Source organism: Panthera pardus, unplaced genomic scaffold, assembly GCF_024362965.1.
Source record: "Panthera pardus isolate Hobbes unplaced genomic scaffold, ASM2436296v1 HiC_scaffold_22, whole genome shotgun sequence".
Taxonomy (NCBI): domain Eukaryota; kingdom Metazoa; phylum Chordata; class Mammalia; order Carnivora; family Felidae; genus Panthera; species Panthera pardus.
Window position 1 is genome coordinate 36,694,755 of NW_026526788.1, and position 23,388 is coordinate 36,718,142.

The 23,388-nt window shown below is 44.8% G+C and overlaps 1 protein-coding gene and 1 long non-coding RNA gene across 37 annotated transcripts in view; one reads left to right on the forward strand and one right to left on the reverse strand.

Annotated features, from left to right (window-relative positions):
• The window catches only part of KCNMA1 (potassium calcium-activated channel subfamily M alpha 1), a 722,982-nt gene that overhangs the window by 188,950 nt on the left and 510,644 nt on the right, over positions 1-23,388 (reverse strand). For all 36 annotated transcript variants that reach the window (XM_053909597.1, XM_053909605.1, XM_053909598.1 and 33 more), the window contains 5 exons: positions 18,356-18,466; positions 15,679-15,784; positions 13,867-13,949; positions 10,276-10,345; positions 4,164-4,319 (listed from right to left, as the gene is read on the reverse strand). In XM_053909597.1, the coding sequence (XP_053765572.1) occupies positions 4,164-4,319; positions 10,276-10,345; positions 13,867-13,949; positions 15,679-15,784; positions 18,356-18,466 (526 nt within the window). The remainder of the gene's footprint in view (positions 1-4,163; positions 4,320-10,275; positions 10,346-13,866; positions 13,950-15,678; positions 15,785-18,355; positions 18,467-23,388) is intronic.
• Positions 4,228-21,701, forward strand: LOC109264457 (uncharacterized). The gene is made up of 2 exons (XR_002078734.1): positions 4,228-4,338; positions 21,381-21,701. It is a non-coding gene; the product is annotated as an uncharacterized LOC109264457 (long non-coding RNA).

The window sequence follows — 23,388 nt, forward strand, 5'->3', positions numbered from 1 at the left end:
CCAGCAAAGTCCACTGCAGCCAGTGGACTCTGAAGTCCACTTCAGATATGCTCTGAAGAACATGGACCTGATTTTCCTATGGCTTCCTCACTCAGAAATAGAAAATGTGACAGGAGACTGTTGTGATCAATATTAAGTAACATTTCACCTACAAATTTCAAAGCTTGTAAAACAGGGAGAAAAAATACAAGAAGGACATCACATACTTTTCCCGGTTTCCTAATTGATTCATTCAACCAAGAAATAATTACGGAGTGCATGCCATGTTCCAGGCTGTGTCCGTGTGTGCGTGTGCACACATAAATGGTAGCTTAGCAGAGTTAAAATAGTTGGCAATCCCGAGAGTGATTTAAATGTGCTAAATCTGAAGACTCCGTGTAGAGTGAAAAGACATGTTAAGAGTTAATCACTCTCTAAATTATATACAACACCCACACACACAACTTATCATGTCCAAGGACAGCTAATCCTAGTAAGAATAATAGCACAATTCACAGAGATGGCAGGTCAAGCCCCAACTTGAAACCACATCTGCTGAAGAGAAACTTAAGTATTACATGCTAGAACTCTAAAACCAAAAGAAAAAGAAAAAAAAAATCAATGGATCTTAAAATACATCCAAGGGAGGAAGCCAAGTAGAGGGTAAGTGTGGTCCGTTATGAGGCAATGGCAGACAGGCTAAATAAGTTCATTGTCTTTGTCTTTACGGAAGACCTTAGGAAGATTCTCATTTGAACCTGACAGGTGGATGGGATCACCTGGTTAACATGTAGATGTAGACAAGTCAAAGGAACCAGACGATCACCTTCACTACTTAAAGGAACCCAGGGCAAAATCTGGGTGCTGCTGGGGAAAATGCTTAGCCTCTCATTAACAGGCTGCTGGGTCAGAGGACCCTTGACTGGCCAACCCATGCCTCTTTTGTGAAGGTATTGGCTATAAGGTTAGCATGAATTTATTAAATAAATCCTAGCAGACAAGCAACTGCGGAGGGCATGCCTTGAGGGTTAAGCGGAGCAAATTAAATACAAATAACCAGGAGAAAGTCTTTAACAGTAGTTAGCACACTTGAATTCATTACCCCCAAGGATGTGGGCTAAAAATATAGATTCCCCGAAAGTTTAGATCAATTATGAGATGACATCTCCAAAATGGAAGCTAGGCTTTCAGGAGCAATGAGGCCCCAGGGTAAGAAACTTTGCAAGTGACATTGTTCAGGGGATAAACAGGTGTTCCTCATATTTTCCTGGTACCTCTGGGCTGGGTCTATTTTGTAACCCCTGCATACCAGTACCCCATCTCTCTTTTGTTGAGCTTTGTTGTCCTTACTTCCAGCCTTGGCTTTTGGTCTCATGGACACGAAAAGCCCAGTGGGAAGCCACCGTGATTCTACCTTTGATATATCATAATTTCAGTCTTGTTCTTCTTTCTTCTCTGCTCAACAGGGGCAGAGTACAATGCATTCTGCAGAACCAAGAAATAGACGCTGTACCTGCCCAGGGCAAGGGACAGGCTGAGCTCACACTCCACGTTTGGCTTCCAGAAACGCTAAGTGTTCTCAAGGGATCAAATGTGCCAAAGCCTCGTCCCACCTCCCTCCATCCTCAAGGCCTGCCTGTCTCTGTGGAAGTGCTAATGAATTGTCTGCTGTAGGACATGGGGAACACTGGGGAAGGAAGCACGTTTCTGTAAACACTCATCCAGTTATAGATTCTCTTTTCCATCTTCCCACCTGCCAAATAAAAAGGAGTGAAGGCTTTGTGACCTATGGAATGAGAGATAATACATAAACATGCCGAGGAGAACATCATCATGGTGTTTATTATGACCTAAAAGAGACAAGGATCGGGGGTTTGGAGGGTAAGTACACGATGATGACAGAACGGGAGCACATGCTTAACACTGTCCTTATTTTAAATTAAAAAAACCTATATGAAGGTAAACCTTGTTATTTCCAGGTCATGTGCCTTAGCAAATTCCAACACAAAGACCACCTGAATGTCAAGAGGCCATGTTCAGAGAGCTACCTCCAAACACAGAGGAGTTGGCCCCGGGCAGAAATAACACGGTAACATAACCCTAGGAGGGAAATGTGTTTTCAGTTACACCGGGGCCTGGCTGGGCCTCTCCCACAGGCTCTTCCTAAATAGGAACTTGGCAGTGGGATTAGCTGGGCTGGAGGGGACGTCCTTGGCTCCAGAGGTGAGGCCCTTCAGGGTCTTGAGGAAAGTTGGACAGAAGTTCTTTCTCCCTGCTGGTAATAACACTGAAGAATCAGCGTCACATCCATTTTATTAATTTTCTTGACAGGCAGCTCTAGTTTCCATGCAGGCACCACAAAATCAAAACATACGCATGTCAAGCGCCCCATGTGTGGTAGGGCCCTGCCAAGACCACGTTACGTCAACGTAAGGAAGCAGAGCCCAGGTCTCAGACCTTGTGCCTGGGTCTGTGGGTAATTCCCTGCTGGAGGAAACCACCAGAACTTGGTCGAATGAGCCAGGAGAGCTCTCTTGGTGACAGTCCTCTATCCTGGGGTCTGGGCTCCTTGTGTTGAATGTAAGAGCCGTGGGAGACACAAGGCTACGTCTGGCTTTGGGGCATGCCTCTAAGTCCAGCCACACAGAACTCCCCTGCCAACTCCATTTTGCCTGCATTCAGTTTCATCCAGGCAGGGGAACAGCAGCCTGGATTAAAGAAGCCATTAAAAAAAAAAAAAAAAAAAAAAAAAAAAAAAGCCATGTCCTTATTTGTGAGCTGGGTCTGAGCCTGGAGATCTGTGGAGTTGATGAGGTCTTTGGGACCATAGTGAGTTGCAGGAATTTTTTGATCAAGGCATCCTTTGCTAAAGTGATTGAAGGGACTCCAAAACAATTTGTTCTTTTATATAAAGTATTATTATCTATAAATTGGCTAAATAATGTAAATTAGGTGGGTACAGAGGGTAAGGACCTAGAAAAAAAGCCTTGCTCTAATCACACAGCTATGGATGCCCAGGGTGAACACGCACATGGAGTTGGTCCATCACCTCCAGCCCCACCCTTCCCACTCATCCCTCTCACTGAGTGCAAGGCTATTTCCTCACCTCCCCCAAATCACTAACACTGGTACCAGACATAGCAGTAATGGCGGCAAAGGGCCGGAGGTCTTACACATTTGACTGCAGAGCTTCGAGCCCCCCTTTGTTGGACCTCCTGGTAACTCATTAATTTCCCACTCCAATCACTACAAATTCAGGAAGGGGAATGAATGTAAGCCCAGATGCTGAGCTAATAGCCACCAATGCCAAGTCTGAAAGGCCCAAACGAGGCAGGTTTTACTGCACTGGTCTGCCTCTTTGATGGTCTAGGCCAGGAACAGACCAAGGATAAGGACTGGTGTTACCATTATCCCACAGTCTCCAAACTCTCTTAGTAGGGGCCTGGACTCTCAACACAGTGTCCTGGAAACTGTCCTGGCCTGGCCTGTGAGGACAGGGTTGGGTCTTTCACTGCCTGGGTTGGTCCAACAGGCAGGGTCCACTTTGGAGGCTCTGGGTGGCTGCCCAGTAAGCTCTGTGGGGTGAGCCGGCCGACGAGGAGCATACCCAGACCGCCCGTGTCACAGGGTACAGGGCGCCGCCGCTGCTGAGGGTTCGGTTCATAGATTCACTCTCCATTCAAATAACCATGGCATGTCAGCCCTGCTGGCCTCCTTGATTGTGCAGAAATAAATAAATGAATTATGTTGTTGGGGTTTGGGCTTCAGCACAAACACATGGTCTGCATTTATCCGCACAGTGAGAGGTCCACCAGCCACTTGATGTAAAAGAGCAAAATGATAATTCTTTTCTTTAGGCGCTCTGGTGCCATATGGAATGTATATAAATCATATTTTTGTTTTAACAGCGGAGGCTTTGTTGATAGATAAACATGTGGTTTATCTAAAAAAAAGAGAGGATTGTGCTTTGAACAATCATTTAATGGCCGTGGATGTGCCAAATAAAAATAAAAACATAATTTTGAAAGAAGTTGGCCTTGTGCCCAAATCTGTAACAAGGAATTTCTCTTTAACCAAAGTGGTTAAAGCCCGTCGATCTGTTTTGAGTTTAAGCTGTGCTCTCTACTCAACCCCACGACAAACTGAATCCGGGGCTAATGTGCTCTAATAGGACAAGACGTTACCTTTATGAATGACCTCATGGAGAAGAGGTTGGCGAGCATGGTGGAGAGGCCTTGGGCCAGGCAGCTCTGGGCTATGAACCCCAGCTTCAGCTCTGCGAGGCAGATTGCATCATCCCCCTCTTTCCAGTTCCAGCTTGGGATGTTTAGCAGATGCGCCTGTGGAAGCAAAAGCAAGGTATGAGACCTTTCATTCCTAAATGTTCAATTGTTGAAAAGCTCCTCTGGGAAATGCAACATTGCCCAGCTGCTTAGAAGGCATTCAGACTCATCCTTTCTTTCCCTCTCCTGAGTCTGGTGTTTGGTGTTTTATTTGACTCTCCCATTCAGCAGACTTCAGTCTTCAGTCTTCCCTTTGGATCATTGCTTCTGCACCTCCCAAACCTAGGTCCCCCGCCTCTGGTTTGTCATGTAGCCAAACAAAGTCCAGAGGGAATTTCCTCTTGTGACAGACACATAAGCCTATGCTACTAGGATGTCTGGTTAAATTGTTCATAAATTGGCTCCTCAAACAGACTCAGACTATCAGATGTCTGTGTGTTTTAGATTCCTTTTTTATCTGCAATCCCAATACTCCAGATCAATGGCTTCCAAGGCTAAGTGGGCATCAGAATCACCTGGAGGGTTGATACACATATTGCTGGCCCCTATCCCAGAGTTTCTGAGCCAGTAGGGTACAGGGTGAGGCTGGAGAATTGGCATTTCTAATAAGTTCGAGGTGCTTCTGAGCTGCTGATCTGGGGACCACACTTTGAGAAGCACTGACCTAAATTATCAGGCAACTCACAGTGTAGACCTGGTACAATCTCTGGCAGACGGACTGATCCTATTCAACAGTTAGGTCACACCCTGAGATAAGGGCCCAGATGTATGCTCATCCAACTAGTTTTAAGTGGCATGAAGTAGAGAGCCAGAGATGATATGTTGGATGAAAGAATCAAGATTCAAAAAGTTCTCCAGGGTTAGAAAAATGGGCAGAAAACCAACCAGAAAAGATTTTAAAGGCCTTAATGTCAAGTACAACATTTAGGGTAAAAAAAAAAAAATCAACTGTATAAATTCAAAATGAGAAGACCTAACTTGGCAGCAGAGCTGAGGGGAAAGAAGGAAAAAACTTAAGTGTGTGGGCAACTCAAACCCAAAAAAGAGGCCAACCGTGTGACAGATTACAGAGAAGGCCAATGCTTGCTTGTTAGAAATGGTCTCCAGATCAAGGGAAATGAATGTTTCCTTCTGTTGTGAACTGGTCAGGCTACTCCAGAATACTTGATCCAGTTGCAACAGTCAGATTTAAAGAGGGAAACTGATAAACTGAATAACTTCCAGAGAAAAATGACAAGCACAAGGAGAGGTGGGGGTTCTGGAAAACATTTTTGGAGAAACAGTTAAGACAGCCATCCGTGTTTGGCTGGAAGAAGGGCCACGCCTTCAGGGAGACAAGATGGTTGCCTCCAAATACCACAGGTGCTGCCATGCCGAAGAGAGATTAGGCTTGTCTTGCTTCGTTCCAGGGGCCAGAATTAGGACTGACTGATGTATATATTATAAGAAAGAAGATTTTTGACTTGTTTTATAAAGGAACTTTCTACGGATCTAATGTGTCTAACAAATGGAGAAAGCTACCTCCAAAAATGCAAGGTCTTTGTCCCAAAAACTCAGTAAGTGTTTTTCCAAGTCACAATGGAAAGACCTCTTGTTTTTCATGGGAGGCTGAAGCAGAGAGCCCTGCTAGGTTCCTGCTGATGCCAAGACTTCGTGGCCCAGAAATTACTATTTCTCTCCATGGAGCAGCAAACACAAGGAACCCCCTGAAGGTTTCCCTTCAGTGTCAGGACAACACACTACAGTTGTACCTACTAGAAGAGATGAAAGACGCCATTGTGGACACAAACAGCAAGTCCAACGGCTCTTTGCTCTGCTTTCAGAAATACGACTCTTGTGAAATTCCTTCCTGCAAAGTCCTGTGACAGTCTCACAGTCCTAATCCAGCAGTGACTCCTGGGAGAGAAGACTATCCTCCCTAATGAGAGCATGGTTAAAAATGTCTGGTGTGTGGGCCATCGCGGATGGGAATTTCTGTCAAGCTGAGTGTCAGAGACATTCTCCCTTAGGCTTGATTCCAGCGAGTAGCCTTGCCCTTTACCCTGTTTTCCTCCCTACTCTTCACTGGCTTATGAAGGCCACAGAGAATACTGACACCACAGAGAATACCTCAGTCTCAGTGGAGAAATCCTCATTTGCATTCACATCATCTGAGGACAAATGAGATCTACGTAATGAACAAGTAAATCGTCAAGTGTGAAAGGAGATTCGAAGGACACATACCCTTCATGGTACCTTCAAACAAACAAACAAACAAACAAACAAACAAAACCTTTTCCACAGAGTCTCTCATATCCCCATGTGCCTGGTTTCTGCAGGTATGGAAGTCCAGGTTTTTGGGCCTTGGGTCCCCCATGTCCCCATCTGGTTTGAGTTCCTTAGATAGATTTTACACGTTATTACACAGGAAAGTCAAGTTTGTTTCATTTCTCAGGCTTCCATATGGCCTCCTTTTATTGGCCATCATAACTTCCCCAATTGTGGAGCATGAAGCAGGGAGGGATATACCAAAGGCTGGGAGGGACATGTGTATGCATGAAACGAAGAGAGGAAATTTCCCCAGAGTTCCCCTGGCAACTCTGTCCTTCATATGAGGGACAGTCAGGTCTAGTGGAAAATGCCAGCATTATTGCACAGAAGTCTAGAGGCAAATCCTCTGTGACCTGGAGAATGAGGCCTGATAGAGCTGGCCTAGCAGGACCAGGGTCTCCCTCTGATCAGCCACTGAACCATTCCTCATCTCAAGAAGAAGGAACGTGAAAATGTGAGGACATATAATAACAGGAAACCAGGAGAGATTAATTCCAGTCCTAGTTCCAGCTCTCCCTGCACACACAACTTTGGGGAAGCCACCATAAGGAACAAAGAAGGTCATTTCAGAGAAAACACTTTAACACTACTACCTAAGTGTGTAAGGGTTGTTAGTGAGGAAGCGCAAATAACTTGCATCTCCTTTGGGCCACTGGGACTTGGCTTCCAGGTCCCAGGCAAAAACCTCTTTTTCTAGAAGCTGTTTGAAAAATAAAAAAAATCCATTAACAGCTAAGTCATCAGAAGTGACACTTTTCTAAGATATCACAAACTGTTCTTTCCTTGAAAAGCATCAAGACATTTACACTCAAATCAAAAATGTCCTGTACCATCTTTCTGTGTTCAGAGATGGCTAGGCCGAGTGTTTCTCTCCATGAATTCAGATCCACTTTAGGGAACATCAGTCTTTCATTAAGGCCTCCTGTGAGGAACCACAGTTTGGTTCAGTGGGGTGTGGCTCTATTTAAAGAGAAAGTGGCAGTTGGCAGTTCTGATGTTAGCTCACTGCCTGCCAAGTGACCATGAGTTGTATCTACCAGAGCTTCTCTGTCTGAGACATAGTTTAGACTCCCCATCTGAGGTCACACTGGGATGCTAACATGCACAGATGGTCAAATGAGAACTAAACGCGATAATGGATGTCAAGCTTTTTTAAAAACATAAAATAGGACATGAGTGTCTGAGATTACTATGATGACAAACTCAGGACCAGTTTTACATGCAGAAAGAAAGTACGCAGCTTCCCTACACCCCTAGAATTCCAGCATCATTAGGGTGCAGGGAATTAAAATTCTTTATATTTTAAGTCCAGTATCCAATTACGGAATTAATTATCACTTGAAATACGTTCAATGTAACTTAAGTTTACATACACATACCAGGTTCTTTCAAGAAAGAGAGTTTTAATGGGTGGACATCTTTGGGCATTTAGGCATGGGTGAAGAGAAAGTACAGAGAGAGGAAGAAAAATACTATTATAAGGTAATGGGAAGAAAAACATATTAAACGTTAGGGGGAAGCATCTCATGGAACAGCACAATTATAAAGCAGGATGACAAATGCCCACTTGCAATTCCATGAGGAATGGCATGACAGTCACCGGTGGACATGCTGCTCTCTCTAGAAGAGAGAAATGAAATGAGAGAGAAAAATGCCCTGTATCAAGGTCACTCTGTTCCTTGTACCCTTACTAATCCTACAGGGGCAAAGTCTCATATGTGATTTTGCCTTACTTTGAAACCCAAATAGATTGGGGTGGTTCTAAATAAAATGTGTGGGGTATTTATTTATTTATTTATTTGTTTGTTTATTTATTTGGAATGGGGAGAGGGGCGAAGGGAGGGGGAGAGAGAGAATCTGATGCGTGGAGCCTGATGCCAGGCTCAATCCCACGACCCTGAGCCAAAATCAAGAGTCAGACACTTAATCGACTGAGACACCCAGGTGCCCCCAAAATGTGTTTTAAGCAAATAATCATGGATCAGTTGATGCCATTCATCCTTATTTCTGAATAATTACAATGAAGCAGTTTGTAAAAGTCATTCGGCTTGCTATGGTCACATGAGTACTGCCCAGGTACCATCTGGATCCTAGGTCCGTTGAGCTACTTTGAGCTTGACATGAATCGCATCGCTGAAATCCTCCTTAATTTCTTGAAGATGCTGAATCAGCACTCATTGGAAGGAGAGGAAAAAGGAACTGACATCCCTTTCTAAACATATAACATTAATTTTCCTATTTGATCTAAATTCAGCCAAAAATCTAAACAACAGCTTAGAACACTCTCACGCTAAATGAAATTTCATATCATAAATGAAAGAAGAGTTTATTGCCTTAGGAGCTGTCACCAGCCACAGCCTGGCTAATAAAATTTACTTCTACCTACAGGCGCTGCTGTCAATAAAAACTTCTCTGGCCTAATCCTTGTGAGTTACCAATATCTTACTTTATCTCTTCAATGTCCTTGGGTTTTCCCGAGACAAACAGGACAATGTGACCTTGGGTGCTCACCACCAAGCCCCACTGGCTGGAACGCAACACGTTCTACAATGGAACCACCTGCCGAGGGTTGGGCAGTGGGCAGCAGACCCAAGTGGTAGGCCAGTCACCGACAGCAGGCTCCACTCAGCAATGGCCTCTGATGAGCCTCCACACAGCAAAATGGGACAGCACTTGCCAGCAATTAAGAAATAATGGCATGGCACTGGTGCATTTGGCAGAATAGGGTCTTCTCTGGGTCACCTGACTGCCTATTTCGTAGGGAATATGGCCTATAAGATGGGACACGCACTCACTCATAACCCAGCAGGGAGTTATTCTGTTCAGACAGGACACCTGGTTCCAGGTACTGAGCCTCCAGTTTCTGAGCCTCATTATGGGCATAACCGGTTCCATATCGAACAGAGAAAGGTGCCACCTTCCCTCCCCCAAAGCTGTTTTCCTGGGAATTTAATGACAAGCTGGGTGAAGGATCAGTGCCTTTGAATGAGAGACTGGGAAGAAATCACAAGGGAAACAACATAGACTCCGTTTGTTTTCTTTCCAGTCCCCCTGTAAACTAAAACACTAGGAAAATTCCTTTATGTTTAATCTCTGGAGAGCAGCTATGTTCCCGAATTCAACAATGCCAGTTCTCATCTTGAGGGTGAGAATGCCAGATTCCAAAGTCTCCACCCAGCATGCGATCTGTTCTTCCAGGTCACATGGTGCCAGGTAGAAAAGTCCTATCACTTGCCTGGGACACTCCCTACACCTTGACTGTGAAGCGCCTGAGGGTACAACATAGGATTCCCCATGGGGGGTTAGGGAGGTCAAGGTAGCGTGTTGACCACCTGGTAGGTAGTCAGTAAATACCGAATGAAGAAATGCGTGCAGCACATGAAAGTGGGAGTTGTTGAAATGGGATCTAAGATCGCATCAATGTTCTGAACCTGGGGGCCTAATAGATGCTTCCTATTGGAAACATGAAGGAACACATGCTTCCTTTCAGTGACCAACTGTGAACAAGGTGTTTGCCCTGCAAAAAAGTCCCAGGGAGGTTTTTACCCACCACCCCCTTTTCCAGGGCTTTGGATTGTAGCAGCATATGTGTGCATATGTGTGCACGTGTGTGCATACGTGTGTGTGTGTGTGTGTGTGCGCGTGTGTGTAGCTGGACACACATGTGCATATTTGAGCCTGGGCTAGGCTCTCGCTGACCTACCTTGTTGTGATACTGCAGCATCTGAGTGATGATTCTTATCTTCGGATGGTAGTTCTTTATGGAGATTACTCTGAAAAAGAAAGAACCAGAGTTGAGGCAGGATCTGCCTAACCCTTGGAGTCTGATGGGAACATTGATTTGATTACACCCAAATGGAGTGAATGTGGGGCCAGCAGCCAGGCCCATCCAGAGAGCTTGAGGCACAGGGCCAAGTTAAACTGTGTGTCCATTGCTGTACCCCATGGTGGTGTGAAAAAGAAATCACAAAACGGCCACAGACTGTGTTCGGGCATAGAAGAAGAGAGCAGTCCTGTGGTGCCTTGGTGTTGGCATGTGAGTATGTGTGCACTGGAATGGGGGCTCTGGAGCAGGGGTCGTGGGCTAGGCATCTAAATAAAGGAAGCTCAACTCACGGAGCCAACTCATGGGGCTGACGGCTTACAGTCTCACATACCCTAGGGACGAGCCTAGAAACTGTTTGCTCTGAGTCCAATTCTCTAAGTTAACTTGAGACAACGATGACAAATCAAACAAGCAGTCTGACAAATGATGCTAATTGTCACACACACACATGGCCACTCACAAAAATGATTTCTGAGCCGGGCTCTTAAGACTGGATCAATGACTCAGCTTTCGACAGATACTGGTGTCTAAATGACAACTTTAATGCTGGTTGGCGATAAGTACCGAGGCCTTGCAGGGGTCACAGTCTGATAGAAAATCGCCCGGCTCAAACCGCCTTCAGTCCATGCTCTCTATGGACCACTGCCCATCCCCTCCCCCAACCCTCGCTTCTGCTCCCTGACACAGTCACTGGGCTACAGGTGGAAGAAGAGAAACACCTGGATTCCAGTCCCAGTCTTGTACGAAGGAACTAGGTGACCTTCAGGAAATCCCTGGGCTCTTTGTGACTGTTTCCTCATCTGGACATTGGGGGCAACAGTACCTGCTTTATTTATTTCACAGGTTCTGGTATGAGCAGCAAATGAAAGACCAGATGTGGAAATGCTTTGAAATCATTAAAAGCTCTCTCCACGTGTAAGTTATGGTTTTTGTCATTACCGACTCTGTCAGAGGTGACATTATACATTTCCTCCGTGACAAGGAAGGAATGGAATTCCACTGAAAGGCCCACCTCCCAAGCCTACTCAGAAATGCAAGTGCGTTTATTGTGACCACCCTCACAAACTTCACACCAAGAAACTGCTCTGTGCTCCATGCCTTTTTTGTGCAAAAATGGAGAGAAGGCAGCCAGGGAGCCATTTCGGCTGAAAAGCTACAACTTGTGAATTTAGGAAATGGATCACTCGTAAGCTTCTGCCTGCACAAATTCATCCTGGGCTTTTGCACTTGAAGGAATTCATTTTATTTTTGAAGAAGTGTTGTGTTGGCTCATGCTTAATAACTCAAGGACTTTGAGCCTCAGTCAGCCCTCAGAATTCTGCTCATAGCATCAGCCAGTTTTTCTGCATTAGCTCATTTCAAATGGATCTTTGACATTTTAATTTCAAAAGGGGCAGACTGGTCTCATTAAACTAAGGAGAAAGGAGGATTATACAAATAAGGGAAAGACAGAGCCCATTTTTAACCCTGAGTTTCCTGTTCCCTTTTGCTGCCTGCGCCTTAGTTCTGATTCTGGTTAATGAATGGCATCATTAAACTTATGATGCTAACTTTGTTCGGTAAGTTTTATGTCTTGGAATCATGCCAATCACCCTGATAACTTACATGTCTTCATATTAGCCCTACTGCACTTAAGTAAAATACTGCGATTAAGAGAATTGCCCGTTTCAAAGCTATTATTCATTTCAATTATTCACTTTTGGGGAAAAAAAAAAAAGCCCTAGCCCTAAACTTCTCTGGGGGGATCAAAACATTAAGCTTTATCTTCTTTTGTTTTTTATGTTTGCAAATCTGAAGATAATGAAGCCTAGTTCCTTAAAAGGGACATTTTTATCATTTCAAATGACACAAAAACGCGGGGAGGATGGAAATCCTAGTTCAAGGAAAGGCTCACTGAAGCACTCTCTGCTGAGCTGTTGTAGTCACTTTCCAGCTGTGACTAGCGGGTGGACCGAGGTGTGGACACATGTCCCCCCATTCCATCATCTCCCCGTAGGCTGGCAAGTCCCACGCTTACAAGAGTTCATGCATCAACTTCCTTAAAACAACTGCACTGAGCATATTGCCAAAGAGAAGCAGGAGGAAAGAGAACACTGTGCCAGCTGTCGCTTGTCAGACACAAGGTCCAGATGCTGAGGGAAAGACACGCTCATCCCAAATGCACTGGAGGAGCTCCCCCAACTCAGTGATGGGAGAGCTCATGTCACTTGGGGGCCACTGATGAGAAATGAAGGAAGGGCAATGGGAGCTTGGTGAGGAAGCAACTCCCTAAGCCCTCACCCCAGGTAAATTCGCAGGACATGGTGGCAAACCAGGATGTGGGGAGAGAGCGGTCTGTCTGGACCAAAGGACGGCTGCCCACAATTAGGCAAGCGTTCTTGGGAATGTAGTGGGAGTGAGATGTCTTCTCTTTGGTCTCTTCTCCGGAAGTGTCTCTTTATGATTCCCTCCCAGTTCTCTTTACTCTGCAATGTACATGGGAGGGAAGAAGAATCCTAAGGGGCTTTAACTCTCTGGAGCCAAATATCTTAACTCGTCCATCATTTTGTTGTCACAGAACAGTGTTCTTCTGAAATGCAAAAAGAATAAGGAGTGGGGAGTCGGCAGGGAAGGGCCTTCTATGGGCCTCGCCCATTCACAGGGAGGGCACTGAGCCATGTTTTCCAGAGTGTGCCCACACCCACCCAAAGGTGTTCTGTAAGAAAGGGGGCATTGGAGTTAAATAGGTTTGATACATTCTCTGTAGAACATTCTCTTAGAAATTCATATTAGTGTTAAAAGCACTGAGAAGGCTCTCAGTAAAGACACGATTTCATTTTGGAAAACTGGTTGAAACAAAAGCTCATCAGTCGACAAACTCCTCTTTGTGGGGCTATTAATCAACATGCTACAGACAAGCTCGAAAAGCTCTAACATGGAGCTTCTCAAGCTTGGCACTAGACATTTTGGGCCAGATACTTCTCTGCTGTGGGTAACTGTCTTGTGCACTGTAGGATGTTGAACAGCATCCCTGGCCTCTACCCGCCCCCTTGATGTGAGCAGCATCCCCTAGTTATGACAACCAAGAACATCTCTAGATACTTCTAAATTTCCTCTGAGGGACAAAATCACCCACAGTTAAGACATCCCAGGTCCACTCTCCCTTAGGGAACATGGTACCCTACTTCAGGCCTGCACCCATCTAAATCTATCTTTCCTTTCCCAGTCCTGTCCGAAATACCTCAATCCCAAAACCAGTTGTGAGCCCCAGGGCTCCCATTCACCAAGGACAAGCTTGTCTTGTGTCATCGCCCTCCACAGCCACCAGTGGCTCAGCTCCCCCCACACCTATGCTTGTGGCAAGGTGTAGGGTATCTTATGGGGGAAAGAAGGCCCCACAGAGACGGTGCTCTGCAGAGAACCCCAAAGTGCAGCCAATGGGCTGCAGAGTGCCAAGCCCAGAGCCTTCCCTGGCCTCCCCGGTGTTACCTCATGATGTTGGAGGCGTCTTCAGCATCAGGGTCAGCGCAGTACTTATTGGCAAGGATTAGGCACGCATCTGCTGACTCTATCTAAGACACCAAAAGGAAGATCACAGAACACAAACATATAAATAGCCATGCTTGGTTTGCAATCTTTCTCTGTTGACAGCTTTTGGGGAACCTGGTAGTTTCCAAGGAAAGAAAAAAAATAATCCTGAGAGATTATCTTTTTTTTGTCAAAAGTATAGGCTGCAAATTCTTATTATGGTATAAACATTTCATCTTGTTGCCATTAGAGGGTACGACATGTACCTTGGTAATTATACTTTTCATTTTGCACAGTCACTTAGGTATAATCTTTCCAGATTTCTTCACATAACAATTAATTAAGGCTTTCAGTCCCCCTCCCTGCCTCCTTTCCCAACCAACGGATCTACACCATCATCCTAATTTTTCCAGTCGGGAAATGGCATTAGGCAGACTAAACCCCTCCTCTCAGGTTACCAAGTTAACCGAGTAGTCGGGGATTCAGAAATTGAGACTCCAAAGTCCTTCATCTGATCTTGTTCACATCTTAACTGTGGCATAGAAGGCAGTAAGAGCCCTAAATCAGATAACAGCTCAGTATCGTTTAGTACTGAATTAGCATTCAGATACTCAAAAGACAACACATCCATGTGTATGAAATGATGTGTTCCAGATGACCTCAAAACCTACCGACTTATCTAAACATGAGCCAAAAAAAGATTGATTCCTTTGAGGGAATGATGAGTTATGCTAATAATTGCTTGCATCTAAATTAGGTCCTTGAACAGTAACTATTTTCTCCAAGTTCTCATTAGATTTCACATTAAGTCATAACTTGGATCCTGTCTGGATAATATTAAGATTAACTGGACTCTATAAGCATAAGAATTCTCGTGCTGGCCCAGGTCTGCAATCCGTCCTCCCTGGTTTGTTGTACTTAACAGACCATCCCTGCATTTGGTGGGGGGCCACGGTTTCCTCCATGGTATGTCACAAATTGTCTCTAGTTTTCTTTAATAACCCAAAGAATTTACCCAAATCCTTCTGGCTTATTCATGTTTGCCAATTACATGATTTACTAAATTATGTTGGAACCACAGTGAGCATTTAGATGTCAGTGGATTCACAATATTAATCTATACCCACTGCCATGCAAATATCGAATGTGCTCACAAAACCGATACAAAATGAGCAAAGTACCAGATGTCACTTTGCTATAGCCCTTTCCTTTATAAACCTCAGGTCTGCTTTATAAGAAGATTCTAACTTAGCAGATTTGGGAATGAAAGATTAGCCTATCACTAAGTGATATCAGATATCTGCATGTTTAGTTTTTCACTTTTAGTCTTTAGTGGGTGCCAAAAAAAAGGAAGCTCAAAATGTTTTATGGCCTGTTCACATTTTATTTATACTTTACACTTCATGTTCCTCTCCAATGTAAATAATAGATTTCAGAGCTACATTGAGTCTAATTTCAGTATTTAATATGGGAATTACTTTATTATGATGTTGTGTATGAGTCTACTGAGTCCATACAACTAGTCTGCTTCCTTGAGGAGTGTGGATATTGAGGGAACTAATTTTACGACTATTTCAAGTGAAAGAAGGCAGGTGCTAGAGAATAAAGCCCTGGGGCCAGTGGAAGGGTGATGTCAAGGCTGGTGGCATACTGACTTATGGCATTAGGGGAATGGGGGTGACTCTTGGTCATCCTGGGAGGCATATGCCCTCACCACAGAGTCAGTCCCCCTCTCAGATGGAGTAAAAGCAGAAGTCACCTCTTCCTTCTTACCTTGACTCTTGCAAGATCATGTGGATTGAGGACTGAACCCTGATAAAATTCCACCTGAGTAAAATGTCGTTTGAACAGAGCTTCTAGCTCCAGGTTAGGGGAAATGCTGGCAGGGAGAGAAGAAACAGCCATTAATATAACAGACTTGGGTATTTCTGCCTCCGTGGCCTCCTTTCTCTCTGACTTCCAAAAACAAAGCCCTAGGAAAAGGCTTTCACTTTCAAAGTAGCCCCCTTTCTTGCAGAAATGAAAGGGTCACACTCAAGAGGAGTAAAACCCCAGCCCACTGAAAACCCAAACCAGTACCAAGGTAAAATGAAGCCGTTCACAATCTTCACAGAGTCTGAGGCCTATGGGGCAAAATGTCTTTCATTTTGTTATGAATGGAATCGCTATTCTACGAATAGAGAGACCGAGCTGTGACCTCAGAGATTAGTCAAAGGTGCCCCTGGCAGAGCCTACTGCTCTTCCCTCCCTCAAAGCCTCTTCCTTGCTTCTCAGCCCTATGGACTTCTCATCTCCTGGGGCCTGGATCAAAACATGTCACCTCTGAGCAGCCACAGACAGAGTGAATTTACTCTTGGTACTGTTCTTGGTTCATACATGTGTACGCTATTCGTCATTCTTAGTGTGAGCCATACAGATACCTTTCCCATTGGAGGACAAGGACTAAAGCACGGATTGACCTATTCATTCATTTATTACTTCTGCAAAGATGAAAAATATCTGTTCTCTATAAAGTACTATGCTAGATGGCAGATGATATTTCGTTTGAACCTTCTAGGTACCAAGACCTGTGTTGGTCAATGCTTGCCTAACATTCATTAAGTACTTAGTAAGAGTTGTTCATGTTTTTGAGCATTTACTATGTGGCAGATACCATTCTAAGCACTTGACAAGTATTAACTCATTTAAACCTCAAAACAACCCTAGAGGAAGGGATGTTATTAACCCAAAGTTTCAAGAGGTTAATTAACTGGGCCGTCTACGACAAAGCTGACGCTGACAGATGCTGGGGACGTGGAGGTGAATCCCAGCAAGTGAGGCATTAGCAGCCAGCTTGTTGGTTCAGACTCAAGTAGTGGATGAGAAACAGGTGCCTGTGCAAATCCAACCAGTCTTCGAGATCCATTACTGGTCTGGCCCCTCTCAGAAAGTCTGCCTGGTCATGTAAGAAGTGGTGGTCTCTCCCTGATGCAAATGCCCCATGTGATTCTGCCATTTGACTAAACTGACCTCAGTCAGTGAATATAGCATGGATGTTGAGCTCTAGCTGTTGCACACATGCTCATCTTGAAATGCCCAATGAGGGCAGGACCTACACACTGTACTTCTCTTGAACCTTCCATAGTGCTCAGCAGAGGATGGGCCCCTCAGCTGGTAATGAGAGGCTAAAGCGCTGAATTGATCTGTGAGTTCTGCTCCTGTGTTCATAGCCTGGCTGGTCTTTTCAGAACTTGGAGAATTCAGTCCTGAGAAGAAAAAAATGCTGGTGTGCTCAAACATGGCAGCCAGTTTGGTATTCTGTGAACAACTGTCAAAAGGAAGGAGACGCACAGAACAGAAGCTTATAGGAAAGTCAACTTCTGTGGGATCTCAGAGCAGGATTGAGTTGTGGGCTGTCAACCCCCTATGGAGCTAGCACCACACATGAGCTTTGTCTCTTGGTAAATTGGGGCTAGTGCTGACCCTATGATGGCCCATTTCCATCAGAAAAGAAAACAGTGCCACTCACATCAACATGCCCGAGTCCCAGAACTCTCTATCCCTGTGGCTGACTACCTTTTACCTAAATGGGGGTCAGATGAAGCTTAAAACCCCAACAACACTGAGCAGAAGGAGATCTCTTCCTTTCTTCCACTGCACAACAAACATGATAAGACCCACCTTCTATGTTGCTTATCTAGCCAAATATATTTTATCTTTCATAATACTAGCTAACATTTATTGAACGCTTGCTGTGTGCCTGATTCATTCTTGACATGGCTTGCTTCTTTTCATTCTTTCTACAGCCCAAGAAAGGAGACCAAAACCATTGTGATCTCCTTATCTACTGAATGTAAAAACTGAGGCCCAGGAAGGTTAAGTAACTTATTCAGCGAGTAACTGATTGAGTCAAGATTCACATGGAGCACTCTTGAGTTCACAGCATGTACTTTTACTCCCTGTGTTGATTAAAGAAGAGAACTTATGCACGGGGAGTAGCACAGTGTCCTACAGCGGGGGTTTCTAGAAATGGGAATTATTGTTGCAACTGTTTCCATTACATTATACCCTGCTTCCTCTTATGTCTGTGTCTTTCCTGGCCACTATGTCCCTCCTGCACTTGTAAAGAATCCACACGAGACAGCTAATCTTCCACACCAGACACTGTGGACACACCTGGATCAAATAGATTCAGACAGCTGATGGGACGGTAATGACGTATTTGACCCATAATGAACTTCACTGTTATTTGCCAGAGTTGCTCCACAGAGGCAGGTGGTGTTCTCACCACTGAACTAATGTTCCCTTTCCATTGGTTCCAGATTGTCCTCTTTAAGGAGGCCACATGGCTGATTCAACTCTGCACTACCCTCCAACACTGCCCCCATACCACCACTCCACAGATATTCAGTGAGCCCTCCTCAGGAAGCCTGGTTGAGTGGAGGGTCTTGAAACCGCAGGGGCCCCTTACTTGTGAAGAAAGACAATCTCCACGTTGACATCATCCCGGTCCTTGTGCAGGAAGTCCTTCAGGAAGTTGGAAACACTCTCCAGAGTGATGTGTCCACAGACCACAATGTGCCTGAACAGGAGAAGCCAGTTAGATGGGGCCAACCCAGCGAGGACCCAGCACCCACCCCAGGCAAGACAGAGGAAGCACACAGCTGCGGGGAAGCATTCTTCTCCTCCCGAGGCCTCAATTAAAGCCCAGCTCCCATCCCCAGAGGGCTGTGAGGCAAAGCAGCGGTGCTGGCAGGTGTTCAGAGACTCCGAGACAGAAAAGGCATATGGCTTCTCACCTGATGCTGCACAAAATCCTATTAAAAGCCCAACCGTTTGGCCAAGTGGTTTTATGCCTTTAACAATAAGTGACATTATGCGTGCGCTTAAATGCTGCATTATCAAGTCCCTTGCAGATTCAGATCTTTCCCTTTCTGCCCACAAAGCGTCCTCCTGAGAGATTTACCGAATGGGTCTTGGTTTATGACATAGAGCTTATCAGGTAATGAGATAACAAATCTTGCTGAAACGATGATTTTGTGTGTAAGAAAGCGGACTTTTATCAGGGTGGCTAATGTGCGGCTTGACACGTTATGGGCTCTGCTGGCCATAAGCAGTAAAAAGGAAATTTTGCATTTTTCCGCCATAACTCCTCCGACAATGGGGGCATGTAACACTTTACAGTAAGTGAGCATTACTCAGGGCTAAATGGGGATGGGACGCCTATGGAATCGGAGATCAGCAGCAGGCTGTCCATCCCCAGATAGCTACCTCCTCAGGGTGCCTGGGATTTCCATGAGAGCTGAAGGAATTTACTTCAAGATGGGGAGAAGCTAGAAAGGGATGAGGCTGGAACTGTTTGCCTTGATCCAGGGAGGTGTGGACTTCTGTTTCTGGAGATGGTGGCTCCCCCTGAGGAGATAAGCCTCTTTTCCAGAACTGCCGGGACAACAGTCCCCCCAATATCTTTGGGCTCCCAGACCAATCTGATGAATCTGAACCAACCTGGCTGTACCATGGCCACTTACATTTGCTATCCAATGCTCAATCAGGAATAAGCACTTTGGTGCACGAGTTAGCCCCATGACCCAAAGCAGGGGCCTCACTGTGGAGATGAAACCTGCTGGCTTCTAATAAGAAGACTGTAGCAAGGGGCTCAGCCCAGGTCCCTGTGCCTCTCAGGCTGCTAGCGACAGAGGCTGAATCCCTGGCTGGGCTCTGAGGCATGGGTAGGTGGTGAACATCGAAGCATGGTAATTTCGTGGGAAAAAATTTAGAATGGCTAGGTCCCTTGCACCTCATAATTGCTCTGTGCACATTCCAATAAGGCAGAAAGCTCATTGGCTGGAGGCAGCGCATAATGGGAGGAAGTGATGATCACTTATGCAATGTTCCATTAGATGCCATTACAAGAGCCTGCCCTTTCGTTGTAATTTGGTGCTTGACTAAGTATGTGAGAATAAGGCAGTAAACTCATTGGTGAAAGGATAATGATGCAGAACAAAGAGTAAATCAATAATATGCACAATGCAGTTAATAATATCACCATTATGGACTGTTATTGTTACGGTGCTGCACTTAGTGGCCGGGCAAGCGGAGGCCATCGCAGGGAGGAAAGATTGTCAGTGGCTGCCTCAGAAGAGACATCCCAGCATGATCACTTTATTCTCTAGCAAGTGTCAGCCAGGTACAGGGAGGTCCCTTGGCCACCCATTCCAAATGCCCCAAACCCACATGACTAACTCCCTCCTGAAATACACAGCGTGTGAGACTATAGGACGTAAACAGAACACTCGGGTTATATACGTTTTTATCATGTCATATCTTAAAATATTTCTTGTGACACGTGCATTTATATGGACGAAACAGGCTGCAAATGAATTTGCATGTTTTGCATAAGATCTCTGATTTTGAATTTGCCAAGTATGTTCAGAAAGTGAGAGAGAAATAGGACCTCCCTCCTGATCTGACATGTGGGGCTGCATGGGGCAATTCTAATGCTTTCTGCCTACAGACGTCTATGATTGAGAATAAGCCCAGCATGAATCCAATGTACGGGCGCCTCCACAGGACAGTTCTGGGTTGGGCCCTTCCTCTCACCTGGATGCGAAAATAAGCCAGATGGGATTCCCTGCTCTGCCCCCAAAGACGTGTGTGATCCTGGGCAAGCTCCTTATCCCCGTTCAATAGATGAGGGAGCTGAGAGGCTAATACCATCCAGCTAGCTTCCTGCCTCAGGCATTGCAAAGCTCAAAGTTCTATACCAGTAGAAGCCTGGTGATTATTTAAAGCTGGACTCAAATCAATGATAGGTCTGGGTAAATGCCTGAACATCCATCCTTCCCATCCTGTACGCAAAGGCCTGAATGAACATCGGCCAGCATTGCCTCTCCCTCTTCTGAAATCATTCATCTCTAGGACAGATGTGCAAGAAGTGGAAGGGAAGGAGATGAGTTCACCCTCTCACCCTTGAATCAAAGGCCCTGCCAGCTGATTTATTCAGCCTTAGAAAGAGTCAGGGTTCTCTCAGTTGAAAATGTGCTGGGTACATATAAAATATATTCCAATGCAATCAATATTATCCCTTAAGCCTTTAATTAGCTTTCACTTCTCTTAAGAAGTAGACAAATGCAGGCAGGAGAGGGGAGAAAAAAAGGATTGACTTTTCTCATTTGATGCTAGCTGTCCAATACCATTCTAGACAATTGAGAATATATATCTTTTAGCTACAGCATGATTTCTGGGGTGGAGAGCAGCCTTTATCAAAAAGGAAGAAAAAAAAATCTTCCTTCAACATAATTGGTATTTTTGCTCAGAAAAAGCGAGATTGATTGAAAGCAGATTGCCTTTTTGCCCAAGGAGAGTTATTAGGTACATTATCATGGCAACCTTGGAGGACCCATATTGTTCCAATCTGTCCTATATCTGATTTGAAGATTTATGACTTCCTCCTTTTGTGCCAATAATCATTTCCCTCCATTTTGTTTTCCATACAGTGGAAGTTATCAAGAAGCCCACATATTGAACATGTTTGAATGCATTTAGAGTTGATGGATGGGGAGAAGTCGCCTCTCTAACTCAGCATCTGCATTAGAAGATCTGCTCTCACCAGCCTACGTCTGAGGAAGCACCAGGGGCCTGCAGGAGTACAAGGGATGGATGGCAAAAAGGGAAATTTATTTTCCAGAAACATTTGCAAGACTTTCGAAGATTCCAGGGACAGTAGTTTGGGGAAGGATGTTATTTCAGGGAGAAGAGAAGCAGAATTTCTTATGTCCTCCATGATTGAAAATATAATTGAAAATATTCAAGACTGAGAGCAGGGTGTGTCCTCCTTGTACACAGAGTGATGGTTGTTCATGGTGCATGATTTGAAGAATGCCAAAGAGACCCTCATCCAAAACTGTCTCTGCCAGATTCCATGACACCTACAAATCTACCATGTGAGATTTGTACTTTGATAGCCCCGTGTTAGCTCAGCTCAGACACTAAATAACTGAATAGTCTTGGGCAAGATACCAATTCTGCATTTTACAACTATAAAGTCAGAGTCTCTGAGGGGCTGGTGCTAGTTCCTGATTCATGAGGTTATCTTGAGGATTTATTTAAATAGATAATACATGCGAAGAGCCTAGTAAAGGGCCTGGGCCATTGTAAGCATTATTAAATGGTGGGATTCATGTGATATCTATAAATCAGTAGGTAACAGATGTAAAGTGCTCTACGGCCCTCTACGGAATCTCACCTAATCCTAAACAACCCTATGTTCCTACAACCTATATCATTGCAGATAACCTCTCTTAACCTCAATTTCCTTAAGCCGCATGCCTGACATCCCACAGCAAGAAAGTGACTTGCCCAGGATGTGACCCAGGTCCCCGACTCTAATGCTTGTTCAGATGAAGGTGATAGAGGGCAGAGAGCAGAGGATGGAGTATTCCAGGTTCCGCTCTTTATGGCAGGCAGAGCTGGGCCAGCAGGATGCCCTCCTCATCACACAGTGGAGGGGATGATGGAGGGGTCCTCACTGGACCAGGAGAGAGACTTAGCCGGGGACCGAGATGGACGAAGATCATTCTCACTTAAGACGTCACAGTGTTGGGGCACCTGAGTGGCTCAGTCAGTGAAGCGTCCAGCTTCAGTTCAGGTCATGATCTCATGGTTCATGGGTTCAAGCACCACATCAGGCTCTGTGCTGTCGCTCAGAGCCTGGATCCTGGAGCCTGCTTTTGATTCTGTATCTCCCTCTCTCTACCCCTACCCTACTCGAGCTCTCTCTCTCACTCAAAAATAAATAAACATTAAAAAAATTTTTCTTTTTAAAAACATCACAGTATTGCAGCATCACTAGATACTGTGAGTGAAGGCAGAAACTCTAAATCAAGTTTTTAAACTTAAGCCACACAATTTGGTCAGTCAAGGGATGGCAAAGTGATGCAAATATCCATTTTAAACATTGTATGCTATGTCCGGCCCAGGACCGCCTCTCCAGTCCAAGGATCCTGAAGATACGGAAAACCGAAATGATCCATGTACAGTGGAGAATATTTAGGAAAGTTACACTTTCCTAAAAGTGTAGTTACCATGAAGGTAACTAATGCTGTTCCCAGTGTGATTTGAACTTCTTCAGACTACTGATTAGTCTATCTTAATGTCAATCTTACCAGTCTTAATGACTGATATTTACAGGGCCTGGCCGCATGGTTTGTGAAGATGGCCAACAAGCTTAAATCAATAACGATTTCTGATCGGATAGGACTTTTGGGTTTTTAAAACTTTGTCAAGTTCTGTAAACAAATCTTTCTTGGGATAAACTAATGTTAATGGCTGGATCAAAAGATTCCTCTCAGATGCATGAAGAAGCATCTTAAATGCCAAAATAGTAGCAGATGGCATTCAGTGGAAAAGAGTTACTCATCCAGTATAAGCAAACAGGCCTGGTTTGGGGGCAGGGCTCCATAAACACAGGCTGGACTGATGTGTCATGACCAAGTGTAGCATCAG